At 38.5% G+C, this 22,448-nt stretch overlaps 1 protein-coding gene across 3 annotated transcripts in view; it reads left to right on the top strand.

The window, feature by feature from the left end:
- Positions 9,130-22,448, top strand: part of HERC4 (HECT and RLD domain containing E3 ubiquitin protein ligase 4) — a 31,309-nt gene continuing 17,990 nt past the window's right edge. The window contains exons 1-8 of one of the 3 annotated variants that reach the window (XM_021398934.1): positions 9,130-9,300; positions 10,081-10,226; positions 11,341-11,627; positions 14,163-14,322; positions 15,305-15,381; positions 17,215-17,436; positions 18,868-18,959; positions 21,358-21,488. In XM_021398934.1, the coding sequence (XP_021254609.1) occupies positions 11,402-11,627; positions 14,163-14,322; positions 15,305-15,381; positions 17,215-17,436; positions 18,868-18,959; positions 21,358-21,488 (908 nt within the window). In that variant the 5' untranslated portion in view covers positions 9,130-9,300; positions 10,081-10,226; positions 11,341-11,401. Of the gene's footprint in view, positions 9,301-9,498; positions 9,963-10,080; positions 10,227-11,340; positions 11,628-14,162; positions 14,323-15,304; positions 15,382-17,214; positions 17,437-18,867; positions 18,960-21,357; positions 21,489-22,448 lie in introns of those variants that run through there. The other 2 variants (XM_021398936.1, XM_021398935.1) reach the window with 2 other exon arrangements.

Raw genomic sequence — 22,448 nt, 5'->3', positions numbered from 1 at the left:
TCACAAATTAACTTTCAGAATGGATAGATATGAGAACTCAAGTCATTTGATAGGACCAGCATATGGAACACCAGCAGTATCTGAATCACTCTGTCTAGCTAAAGAACGAGTGCTACTCAGGCAATGTAAGCTCACTTACCAAAGGAAGGATCATGACCCAGAAAATTACTTCAGTAAAACAACAGCATAAGCTGCTGACCGTTCTGTCCATACAGACTGGCTGTGAAAATTGTTACCTGTGCCAACTGTGATCTTTTTCATAAGACTTTGTCTTAAGTGCAGTACAAAGCAGGAGAGAAACAGCAAGAGCAAGAGAGGGAAAATACCTTTCCTAATTCTGTTGCTAGTCTCTAGAACTGTCTAGCTTCCAAACAGTCAAAACAGCAATTTAATCAGTAGAAGGAGTCAAAAGACATATCACAGGATTGAAAAAACACATTATTTAATAAACCATGTGTATTACAAGCCAAGTTTTGGCCAACTGGTACCTCTGTGACATGTAGTAATGCCATGTGCTATCACACAAATTATAAAAAGGAATTTTCTTTCTGTCTAGCATGGATTTGAATATGTTTTTTTAAAATATCGTAATTCTTTTTGCTTAAGAAAAGGAAGAATATTGGAAAACTCCAATCTGACACTGAGAAAGAAAATGCAAATATTATGGTGAGCGTTTTTCATTTAATCTAATTAGTAAAAGCCCTTTAAAGCACAAAAAACCTTTTATGTATGCTTAATTAATGGTGTGGGACTGTGGAAATTTGATATTTGAACAAAATTTTAGACATTTTTAAAATTATGTGCTTAATGTTAAATGAGGAAAACATAGTAAATCACGAAAAGATAGATTTTGTAAAGAAATATTTATTAGTTTGCAAATTCAGAGACAGGACATGAAGACAAAGCCTACATTGTCATTAAATAGTTTAAAACATATACTTTCAATTTTCTTACATGTTTGTTGAAAAGCTAAAGGATTACCTGTGTTGTTGTGTATTCCCATTTGTGGTGTTTATGTAACTTGATATTTGCCAAGATTTTGACATTTAGATGACTAGAGGCAGTTATATAAATCTTTGAATCTTCACTATTTTCTGAAAATCAAATTATGCACTTTGAAAAGACTTACTTCAGAAAGTCTCAACTGTTCTTATAACCCTTGGGTATCTTGTATGAAAACTATTCCCCCTGGATAGATAGGATTTGTCTTCTTGTGTACTGAGCTGTTAAATAGGATTTAAGGTGTTTGAGTAAAAACAGAAGTTTAAGTGGTGTCTGGAGCAGGAAGGAAGGACTGCTGGTATCGTACTGTCATGGACAGAATTTATGAGAAATACATTTAAGTTTTCTGACTGCTCTGCAAAGAAGGAATATAAACATGTATATTTTTCATATTTGAAATACTCAGTTGTGTTTTTGTTGAGCAGTGATGTAAATTCTTTCAAGGCTCAACTAGGTTAAATTGGCATTAGATCCATTGACTTCTGTTGAGAAACACTTTTCTCATCTGAGGCTTTGACCTATAGGACACAGCAGGAGGAAAAAGGACAGCTTTGATTATTGGCCAGAGAAGGCCAAGAGAAAGAAGTCAGTGGGAAGAACTTGCAGAGTTTTCCTAGCTTTAGTCAAGATAATTAAGTTTAATATCTAAGAACCAATGAATGTTTTGATTCCCAGGAATAAGGCTAAGACTAATAATAGTATAATATAAATTAATATAATAATATTATATAATTAATAATATAATAATAATAAATAAATTTATATAATAATATAAATTTGCTTGCAAATATGACTATTTCCTGTGACCTTCCACGGGGTCCCTTTGATTATGTGACTGAAACTCATAAAAGGGATAACAATGCTCCAAACAATATTGTTTCCTGAGATGGAAAAGCTTAAGAAATAAACAGTTTATGTACTCTACTATTCCTAATTCTGAAATACTTGCTGTCTACTCTCGTGGCACAAGAGAAAATTTTCAGTTCTTTTGCAGAGAAATGAAAGTCTATCTGCTTTAAATCTTGAAACACAGAATTTGTTGCAACCAAGTGTTTACATCAGAAAATATGTGACAATATATTACTAGTTTCAATTTTTATTCTTTTTATGTTGATCATTGTATATCCAAAGGAATTATGGCAGAATCTTTCTATCTTTTATTTGAATCTTTAATTATTTGAATCTTTATTTTTTCAGATATTTAAGAAATTATGTTTCCTGAAATATAGCTATAAAAATAACTTTATTTGCTAATTTCTTGAGCTTTTGTATTTCAGTTTAAGATATGTAAATGTAAAATGTTGTCAAATGATATTTCTTTTAGCTTGTGGTTTTGTTAGAAAACATTGGGAAAATGAATATTAAAAACAGTATCTGTTTTAGTGTTATTGGGGCAAATAGTGAGTTCTGTAGTATCCAGCCAAAATGAGCTGTAATACTAATGATACACAGGAACAAATGTAAAAGTGAAGACTTCAGAATTTTATGTATTCCTCTTAAATATTCTAAACTAAGCCTCAGCCATCAGTTTGCCCTGAAAATGAGCAGATACTGCAATCCTGAGCAATAGATAACTCACTGGAAATTATGACTGGTTGTAGTGGTCATAAACAAAATGCTTCTAGGTTCATGTCTATTATAATTCTGCAGGGAAGCCAGTAGGGATTATTAGAGTTACAAATGAACTATTTTAATGCTTATGGTTGTTATAAACTCAGAAGATAACCCAAGCAGATTCATAATGGTGAGGAGCTATTTAGAGGCTCAAGCTTGAACAAGAGGCCAGGGAAAATATAAGGATCATATGTCATTTGCTTCTTAGGAAAAGTGATTTCTTAATACCATTTTTTACAAAGCAACCACTTATCTACCAGACCAAATAAGCATTAAGTTCATTAAGAAAAGAAAATATTGTTACACTGAAAGGAATTTAATTTGTAAATTTAAACTATTGAAGAACATTTGCCTGGCTGAAACTGCTGCAAGCTTATCAACATGCAGTATTCTTTGTGTTGAATTGCTTGTATTTGCTAAAGTTTTATCACACTGGTCACAATATTTTTTACAAGTTTGCAAGCTAAAAGCTTTACAAGTCTAGAAGCTAAAAGCTTTACAAATTTACAAGATAAAAGATCTTGTGGAAGTGTTTTGTGATGAAATTGGAGTTTCATGCTAGCAATCTCTATGGTTTTTGATGTCTCCACTGGGTCACGGGGTGTACAGAAGCTGCAATGTCTGTTTGATGGTGTGGAAATGCTGTGCCTTTTCATAAGGGAGTCTCAGAACAATCTCTCTTGAATCTCCAGGGATCCAGGCCCTAGGACTACTCTCAGATGGATATCTATGTGTGTTTAAGGATCATTTTGCTGCTCTAGAGCCCTGCCTAGAAGATGGAAATAGCTGCGTATCATTCTCTTATGGAAATAAGTAAATATGTGTGTGTTAAGTGGGGACTATCCAGTACTCCTCAAATAATCATTTCTCTTTGGGATCAATGATCATAATTAGTGGTGCCCTAGTGGCTTGCTGACATTAATGACAAGAAAGCCTTCGTCAATCAGACAAGGGTGATGAGTCACTGATACCACCCTCGTTATCCAAGAAAAAAATGCCATCTAAATGCAATGGAGGTTTGGCACAGGTGGCTGCTCTACTATTTCTGCTTGAAAATGATATATAGTTGCTTTGGCCTCCTCTTACAAGCTTGAAGTTTTAAACTGAAGCCATTTTTCCTGTGCTGGCAGACCAAATAAACAAAAAAACAGTCTTCTAAAAACATTATCCCACAATTTTCTGGAGAGAAGTCTCTAAATCACTTATTAAAAACCAACAGCAAAATTGTCAGCATTTTGCACAACTCCAGTGTTGTTAAATAGAAACAAAAGATTGTCTGTGGCAATTTTCCTTTTCTAAATGGTACCTTGTTAATTATTGAGATGCAAAATCTCCAGGAACATGAGCAGTCATTAAGTTTATCTGCATAGGAGTTGTGCACTGGGAAGCAGTAGTAATTCCATTTTTTCACATAGTTATGAGGATTTGGTTGCTGATCTTACACACTTACTTTGCTTCTCTCTCCAAAATCATATCAACATTTTTGGAATTCTTCTATTGCAATGCTAACGTTGAGACTTATACTGTAGGAAATTCAGAATTACCTTCTTCCAAGCTCTCCAGTCTCTGACTGCTCACGTATAATTTCTCTGGAGGCCCTTAATAACCTCTGCAAGAAAGATCTAATTTTCCACCCATCCAGGAGTCTTCATCCACTGTGAATATTTAATCCATTTTTGAACAGAGATCTCCTATACTGAAGTTGATACCAATGGCACAGTCCATGCTGTACCAAATATCGTTTGCTAACAGCACCAAAATAGATCTTAAGTATCATGCCCCTCTGGGTTTCAGTAATACCTGTGAAATCATTAGTCTCATCCTGAATTAAATTATGAAAGCTGCAAATAGTACTGTCTAACCATCTTTACCAAACAGAAATATCTCTGTCACAAAACAGCCCCATATTTTTGAGAGAGAACTACCAGCAGAAGTAGTTCTGGTCATAGTTTATGCCTCAGAGTCAATTATTTCATTCCCATCTATTCTTCCACAATGATCTACCATAGGAATAGAGAAAAAAGCAGGTCCTGACACTCATGTAGGCAGAGCCACACACACTATTGCACCGAGCTGGTGGCTGAGTCCTCTGTTTCCTAGGGAATCACGCTGTCCTTCTTCTCTCTCAGCAATCAGCTCCAACATCCATTTGACTTTTTGCCTATTGTGCCCTCTGGTATTCAAATGTTTCCTTACAGTTTCTTTTTTTCCCTCCTCTGCAAATTTCATGTTGTTCCAGAACCTTTTCCTTTACTCTCATACCCAAACACATTCACGCCTGTCTTCCTACTGCCTTGTAGTTTATTTCTCTCAAATCTTACTCTTTGCAAAGCCCAAGAAATGGGGTGGAAAGAGAGCTGAATGTCTGGAAACAATCAGCCTAGCTCAACAGAGAGAGGGGGCTTTATCATGGTTTTTCAGGTTCCCATAACAGTACTATTTTTTTCTTCTGTTCCCAGTTCTATTCCATTAACAACAAACCTCATTCTGAGAATTACATGCCAGTTCTGCCCCACTCCCCCAAGAAAATAGATCATCACTGTTGTTTTCACCATTAGTTTTCCTCTCTGCCGTTTCCCAAGCCCACTGAGAGAACAGATCCCCCCACCATTTGCACAATCACCTTTCTTCTTTCACAGTAAGGTCTCCCCATGCTTAGGATAAGAAATCACACAAAACAATCCAAGATGGAAATTTGCAAAGAAGCCAAGAACGCTCACCATGAAGTGGTGGGACCTGTCTGTGTGTGAGCCTCAGTTGTGGTCCTCTCCTGTGCCTCTTTGTTCTCCTCAGTGCAGCCTGCTACCTTTCTGCTTGCTCTTTACGAAATAGTAAGACGGCTAATTTTAGGGTGCTTCATCATCCTGCCATGCAAAGACACAGTGTCATGTCAGAATCAGCTACATGTGGCACCACTTGGAGCTGCTATTTTATAAGCTGAGGTTCAGTGTGTCCTCAAATTGGTCTCTGCAGCGCTGAACTGGCTCAATTATTATCTTGTACTTTTGAAGGAGTGCGCCTTAAAAATCAAAGTTCAGTATTTCAGCCTGACCAAAAGCCCAGTTTAATGACATGGGAATTGGTGTGTCAGCATCCAACTTAAACAAACAAACAAACAAAAAAAAAAAAACGAACAAAAGATGACATAGAAATTTCCTGGTGTTCATTCAGCACCTAGCTTGCTGTTCTATTGTTGTTATATACCAGAAAATTAAATGTAATAGTGCAAAACATCACAGCAATAGGAGGAGAACATGTCACATGCAGGAGGGGCTGCACTTCTAGCCCTCTCTGTGTGGGGTGCTTGAAAATATTCAGCATCTTCAGCCCCAGCCTGCAGATGACCAGGCACTTTTGTGGCTTTTGCCACACCGCCAAGAAAATGGGGTAGTTGCTCTGAGTCCCAGCTGTTTTTTGTGTGGGCTTGGGGATACTGGATCCACACAAAAGTTTGTGAGCACAAGAGCTGCATACCTCATGCAGAGGTCAGGTTCCCTTCATTGTGGTCTTCCTGTCCAGCATCCATAGTTGTCCTTCACTGCTTTTCCATTTTCTGTACATCTGTCATCCTATGAGTAGCATTCTTTTTGTTTATTTTAGCTATATTTTTTGGCCCGAAGGCATGAAGGGAACGTGGTAATGTAGCCCTTTGTTCTTATCTCACTTGGAGGTATGACTCCTCTGCTTCTCATTAACAGCTCCCTTAATTAGATGCCTCAGGTTAGACAAAGAGCTTGCAATCTTTTAGATTTAGCATCTAGATAGTGACTTAACATTCAGAAATGTGTCGAAAACTTCATTTTTTTTCACTATTTTGCCATCAGTTACCAAAAAATTGGTCTTACTGACAAGCACATGAGCTAGCAAGAATCACTACAATGTGCAGGGTGCGCAAGCACAGAATCAAAATGTGCTCAGCTGTAAAGCAGCAGAGCATAGGCACATTCATTAATTCACTAACATCCAAATATTGATTTTGTGAGAAAGATAAGGATAAAATAGAAAAACTGAAACAGCTTAAAAAGGTTTGACACTGCCTTGTTTGTAATGCCATTTGCATTCTAAAGCTTTTCCTTTGTCTTAATCAAGAACACACTACTACACAAAGGCTTGTCACAAAGGTTAGCAATTTCTCACAGCAAAAAGCTGACACCTCTAACTTCATGCTGTCAGCTGTTCTGGACACACATTTCTATTTTCTGTTGTCTGTGACATATCAGAGTATTATAAAAAAAAGGGGAGGGGAACTGAAATGAGGAATTAATGTTTTAAAAGTATGTACTGACTGCTGCTGGGAGAAAATGGAGGCAGAGGGAAGATTTCATCCCTGTATTCACTATTCAGAGAGTTTTACTCCATAACACAGTAGCATCAGAAATGTGTATTAACTGAACAACACTTTTCAGTATTAGAGCACAAAGTATGCTTTACTGAATGCATACTAATGTGAATACTGAATGCATACTGAATGTACTAACAATAGTGACAGTTAACATTCTGTATTTTTTTTCATTTTTGTGTTGTCTAAATAGATGTTTAACTGGAATACAAATTAAAAAAACAATTGTGCTGACAGCAATCACCAGGCAGTAACCAAGTATTACTATTTTAATAATGGCGAAGAGTTTCCTACTTGTTATGACCATCAGTAAGACTGCAACCATCATAGCAAGCCCTCTATATTGAAGCATTTAAGAGAAGTAAATCACTTTTCTGAAGTTAACTAGATTTGCATTTCTTGTATTTTCTGGATTTTGCATCGCTGCAAAATACTGTTTTTTTACAAGTACTGGAAAGGATATTGAGAACACTGAGGTGCAACAATGGTCACCCACGTGAGCATGTGGTTCTCTTTGCTGCTGCCACGGAACCACAGTACAGCCAGTAGATGGATGCAGAACTGGTTGGACTGAAACATCCACAAAGGAAGGAGCTTTCTCAGGGCACTAAGATAGGCAGGATACGGGTCATGTGACAGAAAAGTTCTCAAGCTAGGTAGTAAGTGGAGTCAAAATACATTTATACTTTATTTCAAGGCACACTTTATTTACTTATTTTGCAGTAATCTAAAATAATTTTTAAAAATAAAATAGCTATGTCTATTATGCAAGGGAGGTGAGGTTTGTTGGGTAACATTCTATGCTGTTTCACGCTTTATATGTTTCTAATTTGTTAGGCCAGTTAAATACTTCTTAATGTAAAAATTGCACTGGGCATATTACTGTTATCTTCAAGCACGTGGACATATCCCCACATACTGGTCAGAGGGCACATTGCACAATGCTAACATTTACAATCTACTCCACAGTGCAGTGGACTCAGTTACTGTCCTGCTGGTCTCCCATATAAAGGAAAAGGAGGTGTAGAAGCTAATGAATAAAATGTTGTCCTCCACTTGTTATCTATAGCAGCTGCTAATAACTTTCCGTTCTTGTACACAGAAAGGACAGAGGCAAATCACTTGCATCTCTCAAGCGATACACCTGTGTATTTGCCACACTGACAAGTCTGCACTTAGCTGCACAGCTGACAAAGCCTATCTTGTTTGCTCTGGGTAAGAATGGAGCATTTCTGCTTTAGATCTTCAGTGACACAATTAGAGCCACAAGTCCTGAGCAGTCCTGTGAAGCCTCACCTGTTCAGATACACAAAAGGCCAGAGTACCCTATTTGCTTACGTCCTTAACAATACTTTCTGTCAGTGAGCAAAGCAACACCAAACATGCCACCTTTCCGACTTGTCCCTCAGAAAATCCCTCGCTGCGCGGTGCACCTCGTCCTGGTAACTTCCCGGCCTGTACGCACCCACAGGGCTGAGCTGCGGGACGGGCTGCTGGGCCAGGGCTCTGCTTCTATTCCCTACCCCATTGCACAAGCTGCAGTGAGCTGTCCTCCCAATATGAGCAAAATTCTCGGGGAAAAACGGGCTAAAAAAGGTATCTCCTGTGCTAACTTGTGTTTTGTTCCTTCCCTAGAGGTACGTGTTCAGTGCAAACAAGTGTTTTAATCTGACGCCGAGAGGTGCTCGGAAACTGAACACACAGCGCAAAGAACTGCATTCGTTTCCATTTGTGAAACACAGCTTCCGTAACAGAGCGAAGGGATTGTAGGAACGTTTCGGATGTCGGGAACCAAGCACGTTGGACCCACGCTCTCCCTTCCTCGTCGGGACTCCCGCGCGAAGCACCGCCCGAGTCCGGCACTGTACGGCGCCGACGGGAGCGTGCCGAGCAGCGCACTCCTACACCGGCCCAGTGGACGCAGCTCCACCCCCTGGCTCATCTGTCTCCACGGCTTCCTACCCCCGGGAAGCGGACAGGACCTCGCCACGAACTTCTCGCTCAGACCCTTCACGGCCCCACGCGCCTACCCCCTCCCCGGAAACGGCAGCCACACCCAGCACGACTCCGCGGCAGCCCTGGGCGTGACCGTTAAACCGCCCTCCTCGAGGCGGCCCGGTGACGTCACGCAGCGCCACCGCCCCTGAGCGCGCGGCCGGGGAGGCGGGGGACGGTACAGCGGGTGCGCCGCGGCCCCGCCCGCGGATCTCGCGCCTGCGCAGCTGCGCCGGCCGGGCCCTGTCAGCGCTCCGCGCCGGGGCTGCTCACGCCCTCGCGGTGGCCGGTGGGAACGCGGCCTCGCGAAGAACGGGGGAGCTAGAGCTCGGAGCCCCGTCTGGTCGTCGGTGAGTTCCGTCGCGTTGTGACGCGCCGCTGCCGTGAGCCGGGGCTGCCGCCTGCCGCTCTGCGGAGCCGCCCTTCGGGCGCGGGGAAGGCGGCCGGGGCCGCGCGACGGGGCTGGTGGGAGGCGGCTGCGGGGCCGGGGCGGGGCGGGGCAGCTGTGCGGCGGCGGGGGCTGTTAGGGGCTGCCCGAGGAGCCGGGCGCGGTCGCGCTTCAGCGGGCGGAGACCCCGGTCTTCGCCGCCTCTCCCGCGGCGCGGTCGCTCTCAGGGGGCCGTTGCCGAGCGGTCTGCTGTGCCGTGCTCGGGAGCGGAGCCGTTAGGGCCGTGTCCCTCGCGGGGGCAGCCGGGCGGGAGCGTGCTGCTGCCCGCGAGGCGGAGGGAGGACGTCAGTGCCCGCGTCCAGCCCGAGCGTGCGGGAAGCATCCAGACCCTTCTGTGACCCGCTGCTCGCTCGCTGCTAGTGGAGAACGAGTTGTGCCTTGCTCTCACTTTCTGTGCTCGGTGGCGGCGTGTGACGGGCTTTGACGTCACGCGTAGTAGAACCCTGCAGCTGACAACACCAGCAGCGCCCGCAGACAGGGAAGCAGTGCTGCCGTGGGTGAGGTTGAAGTACAGCGCTGGTGTGGTTCTGGCTCTTCCAATAAACAAACGAGTCCTCTGTGGAAGTATGTAGCTGTTTGAATAGAGAGGAGGAATTTTATTTTTTCCCGACTGTAGGTAGATCTTGCCTGTGGAAGCCTTGAAGCGCTACAGTCGTACATTTTTTCCTCACTTCTGTTGCAGGTTGAAGCTCGTGCTGCAGTCACACTCATGGACATGTGAAAGTTGCTGTTGCATGGCTGTATCATAACAGAAGACATCTCCCTTTTGGTGTCCTCTTCTGAACGTAGCTAGGGAAATATTTGATCATGCGTCACCTCCTGAGATAGGTAAACAGAACACAATGTATTTTAAGCTGTTTAGTTGGGTTTTGTTTGCTTGTTTTTGTTTTCATGAGATCACAAAAAGAAGTATTTTGGTTACTCTCTGACTTCTGCAAAGAAAAGTAGTTCACCCTGTTGTGCTGCCAGGGGTCGTGCCATTGGTTTACGTAATGCTGGTTCTCGCTGACATCTGGCTTCTCTGAGCAGTTTTACATTTAAGCAATATATACGTGACCCTGCGGAACATAAGATTGAATGCATTGGTTGTGCATTGTATTTTAGGTCATGTTATTGGTACTGTTTTTCCATTAATGATGAAAATTTAAAGTGATTTTTCAACTGTATTGCACTGACTCCTAAATTGCTCTGAAAACATGGGGAAACTTATGTTGTGGAAGCATAGCAAAAGTAATAGGGAAAAAGACATTCTAAGGTCTTCATCTGAAATACTGAAAATGTAAGGCAAGCGTAATTTTGTATCTTGTCAAATAGGCACTAAGTCTGTCAGCACAAAAGCAGGTACTTGCAACCTAGGCATGTTAGTGTTGAGAGTTGGCCTGAATGAATTTGTGTGTGTGGCCTCTATTTATTCTTTAGAATCGTAAGTTCACTTCAAATATGACTCACCGTTGTTTAAATGTAATGATTGACGTGTTTTATTCTTTATGCTGTGTAACTGGATTGATCAGAGCTGACCGTTTTTTTTCCAAGCTGTGAGTCAAGTGTTGTTTTTGGGGATCTTCTCAAAGCCATACAGAGAGCTTTCTGGAACCAGGCAACTCCCTAGTTTAATCAACTAGCATGTACTGTCTCCTGAGAAGATGTTTGAGGTCACCTCCACTGCCTAGAATTGGCAGTGACTGATGTTTGAATAGTTTAGAATAAGGAATTATAGAAGTTTCACTGAGAACAATATTTAAATATTTGAAGTGAACTTTGATAAGACCGAGAACATGCACATTTTAGAACTGAAATTTAAAATGAGCAGTAAAGCATCTTACTGCAGTTAATACAAATGTTGTGTATTACTTGTGTGTACTTGTGGATTATGTGCTATCTAGGCAGTAACAAATTTAAGGGACAATACTGAAAAGCTGTCCATTTTCCTTTTCTTGAACAGCTACAGAGCAAGAAAATTCTAGAAAAGTGAAGCTGGAAGATCAGCAATCAAGAACATAAAAATGTTGTGCTGGGGAAATGCATCGTTTGGACAGCTTGGGTTGGGTGGAATTGATGAAGAGATTGTTTTAGAACCCAGAAAAAGTGACTTTTTCTTAAATAAAAGGATCAGAGATGTAGGGTGTGGACTAAGACACACTGTTTTTGTCCTGGATGATGGGACTGTTTATACGTGTGGATGCAATGATCTAGGACAACTAGGGCATGAAAAAGCCAGGAAAAGACCCGGTAAGTTTGGAAGAAATGAATTGCAGAGCATAACTCTGTTTGAATGTGTTTTTTCTCTTTGTAATGCTACGTCAAGCCCAAGGCTGTCAGTGCTTGTGTGTGTGCTGAATTGTATGCACGGTAGTTCTTCCAAGATTGGTCATATTTTTAACTAAAAAAAACATTCCTTTGCTTGGATCGCGTGGCTGTGTCCCCATATTTTTGCCTGCTGTACAGCCTGACAGAGCAACTATTTGTTTTCAGTGTGCAATCACTTTACCTAAGGCTGTGGAAGTCTCACTGGCTGGCTGTAATCCCAAGGGGAGATGACCTTCTTCAATACATGGATTAGCATTGTCCCATTTGGATGGGTTTAGCTACTGGAACATGCTGGAATATTTGGCATACCACAGTTGAGAAGCATGTTGTGTGTTTTTAACAGTGTAGTGTATTGTATAGAGCACATCTGATTAAAGCAGCATGATTTCTTTCTTCTTTCTATAAGAACAAAAAACGGATGAAAAACTGCAAATACACCGTTAGAGGAATAGAATTTGGAAGAACCTAACGGAATGTAAAACTTGCAGGGGCTTTTTCCGTTTTTCTGTGCTACTGTGTGTTTCTGCTTCTCACTAGTGCAGTTCTATAGCAGAACTGGGTAAACATCTTGTAGGGACTGCAGAGGAGTGTGCACATGGGCTCCCCTCAGAGCTGTGCATGTGAGTCATATCTGCATGCTACTGAGAGAGATGGAACAGTGCTTCTGACAGTGCTTCTTTAATAAGCATCTCGTAAGCAAACAGAAAAGCCTTAGTAAGAGTTTACTGTGGTAGCTGTGATAGCAATTTTGCAAGTTACTTGGCACAACAATTGATACAAACGGTTCATACGGAAACAAGAAAGTTAGTACCTCTCTGTTATGCAATGTTTTAGTAATTCTTTGTTCAGAGTTTCAAATGTGGTGCCAAATAAAGATTTTTCATGTAGTGTAACTTTTAGGACTGATCTGGACTTCTATTGGGAAACAGTAAATGAATATTAAAACTGATAAACTGATAAACCCTGTTTTGTGAATTGGAATAGAAACTCAACTTGTCAAATTTGTTCAGAATACTTGTTACCACCTTGAAAACGGTGCTGGAATTGTCTCTTAACCCTTAAAAAATAAGAAGTCTGACTTTATTTTTGTTTTTTAAAGAAGTTCTGTATGAGCTTTCCTTTCATATGTAATAGGCAAGTATTCCCTGTACAACTTTTTTAACGTGCTCATACAGCAGTCACGAGGACTATAATGTCCTACTTTCTAATTTTTTCTTTCATTTAGAGGTTAGTGACTACTACTATTGAATGTTACAATGTGAAGTTGGTACATCGGGATAACTAATTGAGCGTTCTGGAGAGAGAGGCTCAGTATCTTTACAAATGGATGCATGCTCTTCTGGGTATATTTCTGCTGGACAAAGATACTTTTATCACTGAGTGCTCGTCTATGCCACCGGTGTCACCAGTGATGCTGTTTAGCTCTTTCTTACCTCTTTTCTTCCCTCAGAGCTCTACTTGTCACAAAGATTGTATGAATGATTCTTAACCTATGTTAGGCAAAGTTTAGCAGCTAGAAGGGATGGTCTGCCCTGATGTACGTGACGTTGCCTGAACTAGAAAGTGTGAACATTACCTCTTCTACCAGCAGAGCCGTGGAGACCCTAATGAGCTAAACTGGGCTTGTAACCTCTTTAATAACAACAGCTGTTAGCAGTATGAACGATTGTTTGCTGCCTTTTTAAATATTATTTTGGAAGCTGAGTGTCTGTCATGTTACAGATACCATTAACTACTATTTTGAAACCGAATTAGGCTGCACTACACTATTTATGTGTTACATTGATGATATGCAGGCATTTTCATTGTGATTCTTAATCAGTAGTAGAATTCTCATTTGAAAATTAGGCATAAGATGTTCAAGCAGGGACCTGTGTACTGGAAAAAAATCACAGGTGCATTAGTGTTTCCTTTTCACAGGTGTGCATTTTACCTCTAGAAAAATTAAGCTTTAGGATCTGTTTCGACAGTATTTTGCTTTATAAAGAGGACGTTGTGCAGCTAGTTGCAAAATCAGTAGCTTCAGTCTTTTATTGGCCCTGCCTAGTTTTGCAGGGCCTTTTTGTTAATAATGAATAGGTGAATTTAATTGGCTGTGATGAGATGTTTTCCCACTTACATAAAGTCTACACGTGTGGTCATTTGACAGTGGATTTTGTTACTCATTCACAGATAGCAAGGTTAGAATAAGACATTAAAAAACAAATTCTGCAGGGTTTGTGCAGTTTTGTATGTGACTGTGCCAAGTTAATTCCAAAAGCTCTTGTTTGGGTGGCAAATTTAACTTATCCTAGAATAGCATGTTTATCATTCTAAGGTAAGGATATTTCGGCAGAATTCTAGGCTTACGTTGATGTCATTTCAGTGGACATCTAGAATGTGATTGTCATGGATAGCATTAACTCGTTCATTGCTTTTCTTCTGTTTTATTACCAACTTATTTTCTTGTTTTCTTAGAGCACGTTGGTGCCCTGGATGCCCAAAATATTGTAGCTGTATCATGCGGAGAAGCCCACACTCTTGCATTAAATGACAAGGGTCAGGTATATGCTTGGGGTCTGGCTACTGATGGACAGCTTGGCTTGCCTGGAACAGAGGAGTGCATCAGAGTGCCCAGGTTAAAAACAATAAGTATATAGTAAAGTTATTTTCTTGAAAAAGTGTTGGTCAGGCTATTCTGTTATAATTAAAAACGCTCATTAGGAAGTGTATTTTAGCTATTAAAATTCCATGCCTCAGACTGCTTATTTCCTTTCTCAAAAAGTCAGTTTGTGTGAGAAGTATGCAGTGAGTTTGCTTGGTTAGTTTATAAACTGTCATCTGCTAAGAGTGGAAGTTACCTTGGAAAAGTAGTGTGTTTGTTGGGTTTTTAACTATGTTGAAAACTAAGTAACAGTTCTTCAGAACATGAGTAATTCATTACTTGACTGTTTGTGACATGTATAAATGTGAAAGTTGGAAATAACAACTTTAAAGGTTATTTATTTCTGTATCAAGTTTACAAGTCCCCAGGCCTTTCAGGAGTTCTCATTTTTCTCATGAAAATGTACTAGACTTACTGGAACTTAATGTGTATATTTGCTGCTTCTTGATAACATTGTGTGACGTCTGCTAGCTCTGTAAGTGAAGTTGAAGTTAATTTTAGAGATTTTAAAATTTGAGTGCTTTTGTTTTTTTTGAATGTAATTCAGCCCTTACAGCTTATATTGATTTAAAACAGAGTAATACATTGTAGAACTTGTTTAATTTTGAAAACTAAAAAGGGGAAGTCTTTATGTTTCTTTTATTCATTGCCTCCATTTAACTATGACATCTCCTTTCTAGCATCTCTAAAGTACGTGAGCCTCCCTAATCTTTCATTACGTTTTTTTTACTGAATTGATTAATTTGAAAATAAGATAGTACCAATCACTGAAGGTGTTAGCAAAGAGGAGGTTTTCACTTAAAATGTTACTAAATAGCTTTTAGAATATTTGAGTTAGTTACACGTATATTGCAGTAAAAAGGATGCACTTGATTATTTTACCCTTTCATGTGACTTGATATTTTATATCATGATCTAGTAGTTTAATTCTTTCTCTGTTTTCTTACTCCAATAGAAACATTAAAAGCTTATCAGAGATACAAATTGTGCAAGTTGCTTGTGGTTATTATCACTCACTTGCACTCTCAAAAGGTAAGCGAGATTCTTCTGGAGTTTTGTGTAGTTTCTTACATGGTAGTCCTAAGGTTTTCAATGTTCCATTTCATTTAGACTTGAATTTACAAAATAAATTTACAAACTAAGGTAGTGTTGATTATTCTTTCTTTTTTTTTCTTGTGCTTTTTTAATTTATCATCTTGCTTTCACATAATTTCCTTTTTTAATTAGTCATTTTTTCTTTCCTTTTTCTTGCCCCATCTCATTTTCTCCTCACTAGCATACTGCTTTGTCTCTAGTCTTTTATTTTAGCCTGTAGATTCCAGTTGTTGAGACTCACAGGCATTGAATTCCTTATCTGCTTTTCTATTGCAAAGTGTCGGTTTTGTTGGTGATTCTACAATTAAAATTTAAAGTTTTCTATGATAACCCACATTTTGAATGGTTGAACTTGTTCTCAAAAGTTTCCTGGGACTCTGTGGATATACTTAGTTGGCCTCACTTGTGTCAGAGCACTGCTTGTCCATTAAATATAGCTATCAATAAAGACAAACACATATTTAAATTTGCTTCTTGTATGTTTTTATTGTGACAAATGAGAGTTGTGGCCAAAAACTCTGAAACGAGTGGCTGCTGGACACAGTTAATTTCCATTGTGGAAATACAGAGTGTTAAGGGGAGGAAAAAAAAAAAGAGAACAGATTACTAAAAGATGGTAGTGTTTGACAGCGTTTCTGTAGCAATGTGTGGTTAAAATAGTAACTGCATAAACTGAGGAGGAGTATTAATTGTTTTTTTTTTTAAATTTACGTTAATTTATACTGACTACATGTGCCTTGATTCTGTGCATAATTTTTCATTGACTTGTATTGATTGTTTTCTGTGCCATTCTGTGTTCACTGGCAACTTTGCTCTGTATAATCTAGTGAGATTCCTTTGTTTTCAGGATATGTATTCTGGGTTATAAAAATAACCCTTTGCCTGAGTTATATAGATATAAAATATATTTAAAAGTATATTTATATATTTGTATATGTGTGTATATATATTTTAAATTATATATATATATTTAAAATAAATACAGCACGAATGACCTGCATCTCAGGAGATAAACCTCATTGTTTTGTATCTTGATAAACACTTCATTGGAAAAAATGGAGATAGAAGGGACGTAGGTAACGTTACTGTTTGAAAATTCGCCTGTTAGCTAAAGTGTACCATATCTTGGTTATTGGGCGTTCACCCTTAGGATAATGAACATTGGTTGTTCATTAAAATATTTCCCTTTGGAGGTAATATAAGCATAAATAGCTCTCTGACTTGTGTTTCTTGAAAGTAAAAAAAAATATATAAAAAATATATATATTTTTTACTTTATGAGACACCAAAATGACTTTATTCTTCATTAATTATACATTTAATGCAATATTTTAAAATCTCGTTGCATATGAAAAATAAGTCTGTTACCATATGAAAGTATAAATGGGGCTTTTGATTGGAAATTGGAAGCCTTTGCATGTCTAGCACGCAACTTTGACAAGTTCTCTACATAAAAATATGTGGTGGAACTTTCCATGGAGGAGCATCTTTGCTTCATGATAACCAAGCACAACGTATGTGACACTACAGAAAATGAAATGTTAAGAATAGTACTGAGGGTTTGCGACATCATTTAAATATTTGGGTTGAACAGGAGAATGCTTTGCTTCAAAAGTGAATGAGTCTGTTCAGTGACTTGCATGCATTTTCAAGCTGAAAAATATTTGTAACTGTCTAACTTTGCTTTAATTTTTCTTAAAGTAAATAAATCTTATAATCATATAATTCAATGATATATTTCTTCTTTTTTTTTTTTTTAAATTTAAACAGGAAGTGAAGTGTTTTCCTGGGGACAAAATAAATATGGCCAGCTGGGCTTAGGTTACGAGTATAAAAAGCAAAACTCTCCACATGTGATTAAATCTCTGCTGGGAATCCCTTTTGCACAGATTGCAGCAGGCGGAGCTCACAGTTTTGTATTAACTCTTTCTGGAGCCATTTTTGGATGGGGACGCAACAAATTTGGACAGCTGGGTCTTAATGATGATAATGGTGAGTAATCATTACTAAGTAATGCGTCATGCTTTAGGTCCTGGTTTGTGAATGTAAAGATACCAGTATTCCTAAAATAGAAATGGATGAAACAAACCTTTATTGAGTATGTTCTGATGGTACCTATGTCGTGCAAGATTACATAAGGAAGACATAGTTTTTTTTTTTTTTTCTTCTTGCTCCGATGGCTATTTTGTAGTGAAAATTCTGGCAGCATTATGTTGAAATTCTAGTCTGCTTGGGTTGTGTTCTCTCCCTTTTAGTAGATTTTTCTGTGACTTAGGCTTTCGCAGTGGCTTTCTGTGCAGTAGCTATTAGATGTCTTCGTTGTTTATTACCATTCTGTGGATATCGTCCTTTCTCAGGCCACATCTCATAAACAGTTTGTGATATTTCAGCTACCCACTTCCAAAATTTCCTCTGTTAGGGTAGTGATACTCATTAACTGCTTTAAAAAAACAGTTAGGTTAGACAAAAATTGGTTTCTCTTAGTTCTGTTACATTATATGTACGCTGTTGGCACAGGAGTATATACTGTCAGGTTCCCTCAGTACACAGTTAGCTATAGAATAATCTATAGCTAGTTTCGTCATCTGGTGTTCTTTCACTGGTTCCTTGTTCTCAACACCCTCTAATATCAAAAAAATACATTGTAATTAAGAAGTGTATTTGAATTCATGCTTTAAATCTGGCCATGCTTATGTAATAAGAAATCTACACAGACTTTCTGTAATTTTCTGGTGAAATCAAATTTTTGTGGGAAAGTTTGGTTGCTTCTGCATACTCTTTGCAAAATTGACAGCTTGTTTTTTTTTTTTTTTACATAGCTTCACTTTTCAGCAGAATCTATTTTTTCTTACGTTTAGGTAGGGTATTTTTCCAGATATCTTCGTGTACCCGACAATTCTATAGACACTAGTATTAGCATCTAGAAATATTATTTTGTGCAACTAGATGACTAAGTTGTTTTATTGCCACTGTAGAAGGAAGTTAGTTATACCTCCTGACTACTCCATGTTCTATGCTATTAGTCATTTAGTAATATTGAACCAATTGATACTCGCGTAATGGAACGCTTTAAAATCGTGAAACACATCAACTACTCAAAATTTGTCATCTCTTTTCTGTTGTCATGGTCAATGGCAGGCCTGATGCACTGTTCCGTATTTCATTATTTACATATTAACATCTGGTCGATCATGTGAAAATGAGGATATTTGGTACAAAATAACTCTGTATAGTAGTTCTGTTTTTTTCTGTAGTAATGTTCCATCTCAAAGACGTATAGGCTCAGTCACAGTGATGGCCTTTTGTTAACAAATTTAAAATACTTTTTTGTTTGGAACAGAGTAAGAATGAATGGGTGAAATTATTTGTCTTCTGATTTTTGTCTTCAAAACAAGCAATCTGTTGCTGTATTAAACCTCTCAGACAGGTATGTTCCTACCCTGCTGAAGTCACTGAGAACTCAGAAGGTTGTTCACATATGTTGTGGAGAAGATCATACTGCTGCCCTTACAAAGGTACAACTTTTAAAAATGTTTATGCTTTCATTTTGAATATTCCTGGGAGAAGATGCTACCTGATTAGGAAGTAACGAAATTCCACTTAAAACTTCTTCAGTGTTAATTGGACGAAATTGAGGAAACGCTGGAGAAGTGGTTAAATAATTGGGGGAAAAAAATGCAAAAAATCTTTCCGTAGTTTTAAAATCTTGTCAGACGTGGTAAGGGTGAGCATACAAAAAAGAGCATTTTTGATAAGGCAGTGTGTGTTGCATTATTAAAATTGTGCAGGTATTTACATTAGTGTATGCTAAAGAGATCAGCTGTTCCTGGAATGTAACATCTCTAGTGTTGTTTTTATCGCTAATCAGATCAGGTTAATTTTGAATTTTAACTCCATATCCAGAGGTTTGGCGGTGCGTGGTTTTCTAAAGAGTTTTCTTATTGAATTGCATTTTGCTACTTAGGTACTTAAGAAATTGAAAAATTACACAAGCCACTAGAAAATATTTTAGTGTGAGGCTCTATAGAAAGTTGGCCATTGATTTCAAGGCCGGTTTGGAGGGTGGTGGTGGGGGAGGGAAGAGGGGTGGAAAAAAGAGCATGTGTTCTGTGTCAGTGTGGCATGTTCATACAGAGATGTAGAAATCAAAACAGAGAACTTAGGTGTGCCAAGCTGCTGTATGCATAACTTGGCTAAACACATAATTTGGAGGCTTGTGTTTGTTTGAGGTTTGGAAACTTCAAGGAGAGACATGAAACATAACGCTAGAGCTTTGTCTCATCGTAGTGCGTTTCAAGCATCAAGTGATAAGTAGCCTTATTTTGTGGTGGGTAAAGTAGTACATATACATCTTTCTCTAAGTGCTTGACTCCTGTACCCTCCTGCCTGTGTTCTGGTACTTGAATTCAATTTCAACATTTAGATGAAATGTACCAATTTATGAACAGAATATTTTGAACTTGTAGCAGTAGAGAATTCTGACTGATGAAGATTTGGACAAGTGACTAAGCATTTGTTTTCTGAGTCTGTATTCAGAATGTTGTAGGAGGTGCTGGAATTATTGAAGTAACTATTTTAAATGTTTTATTTTTGAAGGAAAAGATCAGTATTTACTTTTGGAGAATGTACACTTCTTGATGTGTATGTTTCAATTTTTACACTGCAACAAATGAAAAGTTTGGAAGAATATGGTCTGCTGAAGTGTGGCCGTACCTTATATACTTTACATAAGCTCATGTTTCTACAATGGAAGGAAAAAAACCTGTTCACGAAGAATTCGTTCTAAAATATTTTCTTCTTCTGACTGGAAAAGACGCGGCAACTTTGCAACTCTGACATTTATGTATTGTACAAGGTTATGGAAATATAGAATGTAAAGAAAACAGCAATTTATAACTTGCATTATAATTTTTTTCCCCTTTTTATGTACGGAAGTTTACTTCAGGCTTGCTTCAAAGCCGATAGACTCAAAATATTGAATTTACTGTAAATTCTACAAATTTATTACCTGTATGAATCCATTTCTCTTTGCATGATAGGCCTTGCAGAACCGGGGGTCTTGACTTATATCTTTTGTAGGTGTACTGTGTATGTGTGTGACCTTTTCTCAAGCCCTTCGGAAATACAGAAAAACCTGTCGCTATTTGTTATTCTGATTCAGTTAATGAAGCTGTTGGTTTTTTTTAGCGGATGCTGCCATTTTAATGATGATTTCCAGCAGAGGTCCAGTGTGTTGCAGAGTAAGAAACAGCTTTCCAATTTCAAAGTATGTCAAAGTGGAAAGTTTTAAAGTTGTTGTAAGTTAAGTTAAGTTGTATAACTTAAGAAAATGTTTCTGTTTTAATATTCATTCATTAAAGTTTTTGGTTAATTTCTTGATAAATTAATCAAAAACACTTTTAACATTGACTTGCCTTACAACAGCGTTGAAATTTTCTGTTTTGTCCTTTCGGATAATGAAGTTAACTATTTCAGTCATACTCTGCAGCATCCTATTTAATAATTGTTTTAAAATTTGCATTCAGGGTTTAAAAGCCAAACTATACTTTAAAGCAGTATGAGTTTATATACCGTAATAGTTCATTATGAAATCTGGAAGGGAGGAAAGGATGAGGATTAGAGTCTGTCAGTGACACAAGTTAATGGCAGAACTGCTGCATACTAATGTGAAATTACAAGGGCGAGATTTAACACAAATAGGGTAATAGCTGTGATAGCAATGCTGCATTTTCATGAGAGTAATAACCTTGTGTTCTTTCTGTGTCTCAGGGACCTCTTGTGCGAATCTGTTTCCTGTCCTTTCCCCACAGTTCAAAAATTATCAGACTAGGTGATTTATTAAACCCCTTTTTCTTACAGTTTTCTTATTCCAAAGCATATTATTATTTTAATCTGCACAATTTATTTGTTTAGGAAGGTGGGGTTTTTACATTTGGAGCTGGAGGCTATGGTCAGTTGGGTCATAACTCTACCAGCCATGAGATAAACCCAAGGAAAGTTTTTGAACTTATGGGAAGTCTTGTCACGCAGATAACTTGTGGCAGGTAAGGTCTGTTTTGTTCTAGCTCTGTGAATCTTACGAACTACTTGTTTTGTGTAAAACTTTGTATATATTCTAATATGAAGTGTTTTTTTCTTTAACCTTTTTTAACTTTTGTGGAAGATAGTCTCTAGTGAAAGATAGGTATGTTAGTGAGGTTTTAAAAACATTCGCTAGAACTAATATGAAAGTTACAATATTTGAGAGCTCTGATTCTCTGAACTGAAAACGTTGATAATCAGGTGGTTGTTCATAGCTGTCATTTAATTGTTCCCTGTAAAAAGAACGAGGGTGTTTGGGAAGGTACGTCCTCTGCAGTGAGGATAAGTATAAAATTTGGGAGCGTAGCTCATTATGTGAATGATCCATAAAACTATACTGTACTTCAGTTCCTAATGCTTTTTGTTATATTATAAATACCACAGCACCCCAGAAATGGGAAAACTTATCAATGCAGATGAAAATGTCCTTGTCCAAATAACTTAATTCTAACAATTTTTGAAGAGATGGGCATATTTTGTTATTTGGATTTAAAAAAAAACGTATGATGTAATTCTTTCTCCATACAGACCTGTTTCATTTGATTGCTTAAATGAACTCAATACTGATTCATCCTTGGTGGATGATAGGAGAGGGGGCAACTAGTGCTGGGATCAGGAATTGTAGAATCCTTGTATGGTTTGAGTTGGAAGGGACCCTTAAAGGCCGTCTGGTCCAACTCCCCTGGAATGAACAGGGACACTTACAGCGCCATTAGGAGCTCAGAGCCCCGTCCAGCCTGACCTGGGCTATCTGCAGGGACAAGGCAGGATGCAGCCAATCTGGTAGAAACTAAACATTTTTGAACATCCAGAGAAGTGCTCAAAGGATCAAACTGTGTGTCGGGCTTCAAGGCAAAACCTGGCATCTCCATTCCTTGAATGTTTCCAGGAAGATGTTTTGGCAATGTTGTTGATGATGGTGC

Source organism: Numida meleagris, chromosome 5 (assembly GCF_002078875.1).
Source record: "Numida meleagris isolate 19003 breed g44 Domestic line chromosome 5, NumMel1.0, whole genome shotgun sequence".
Classification (NCBI taxonomy): Eukaryota; Metazoa; Chordata; class Aves; order Galliformes; family Numididae; genus Numida; species Numida meleagris.
This window is presented reverse-complemented; position numbering and strand designations above follow the sequence as displayed.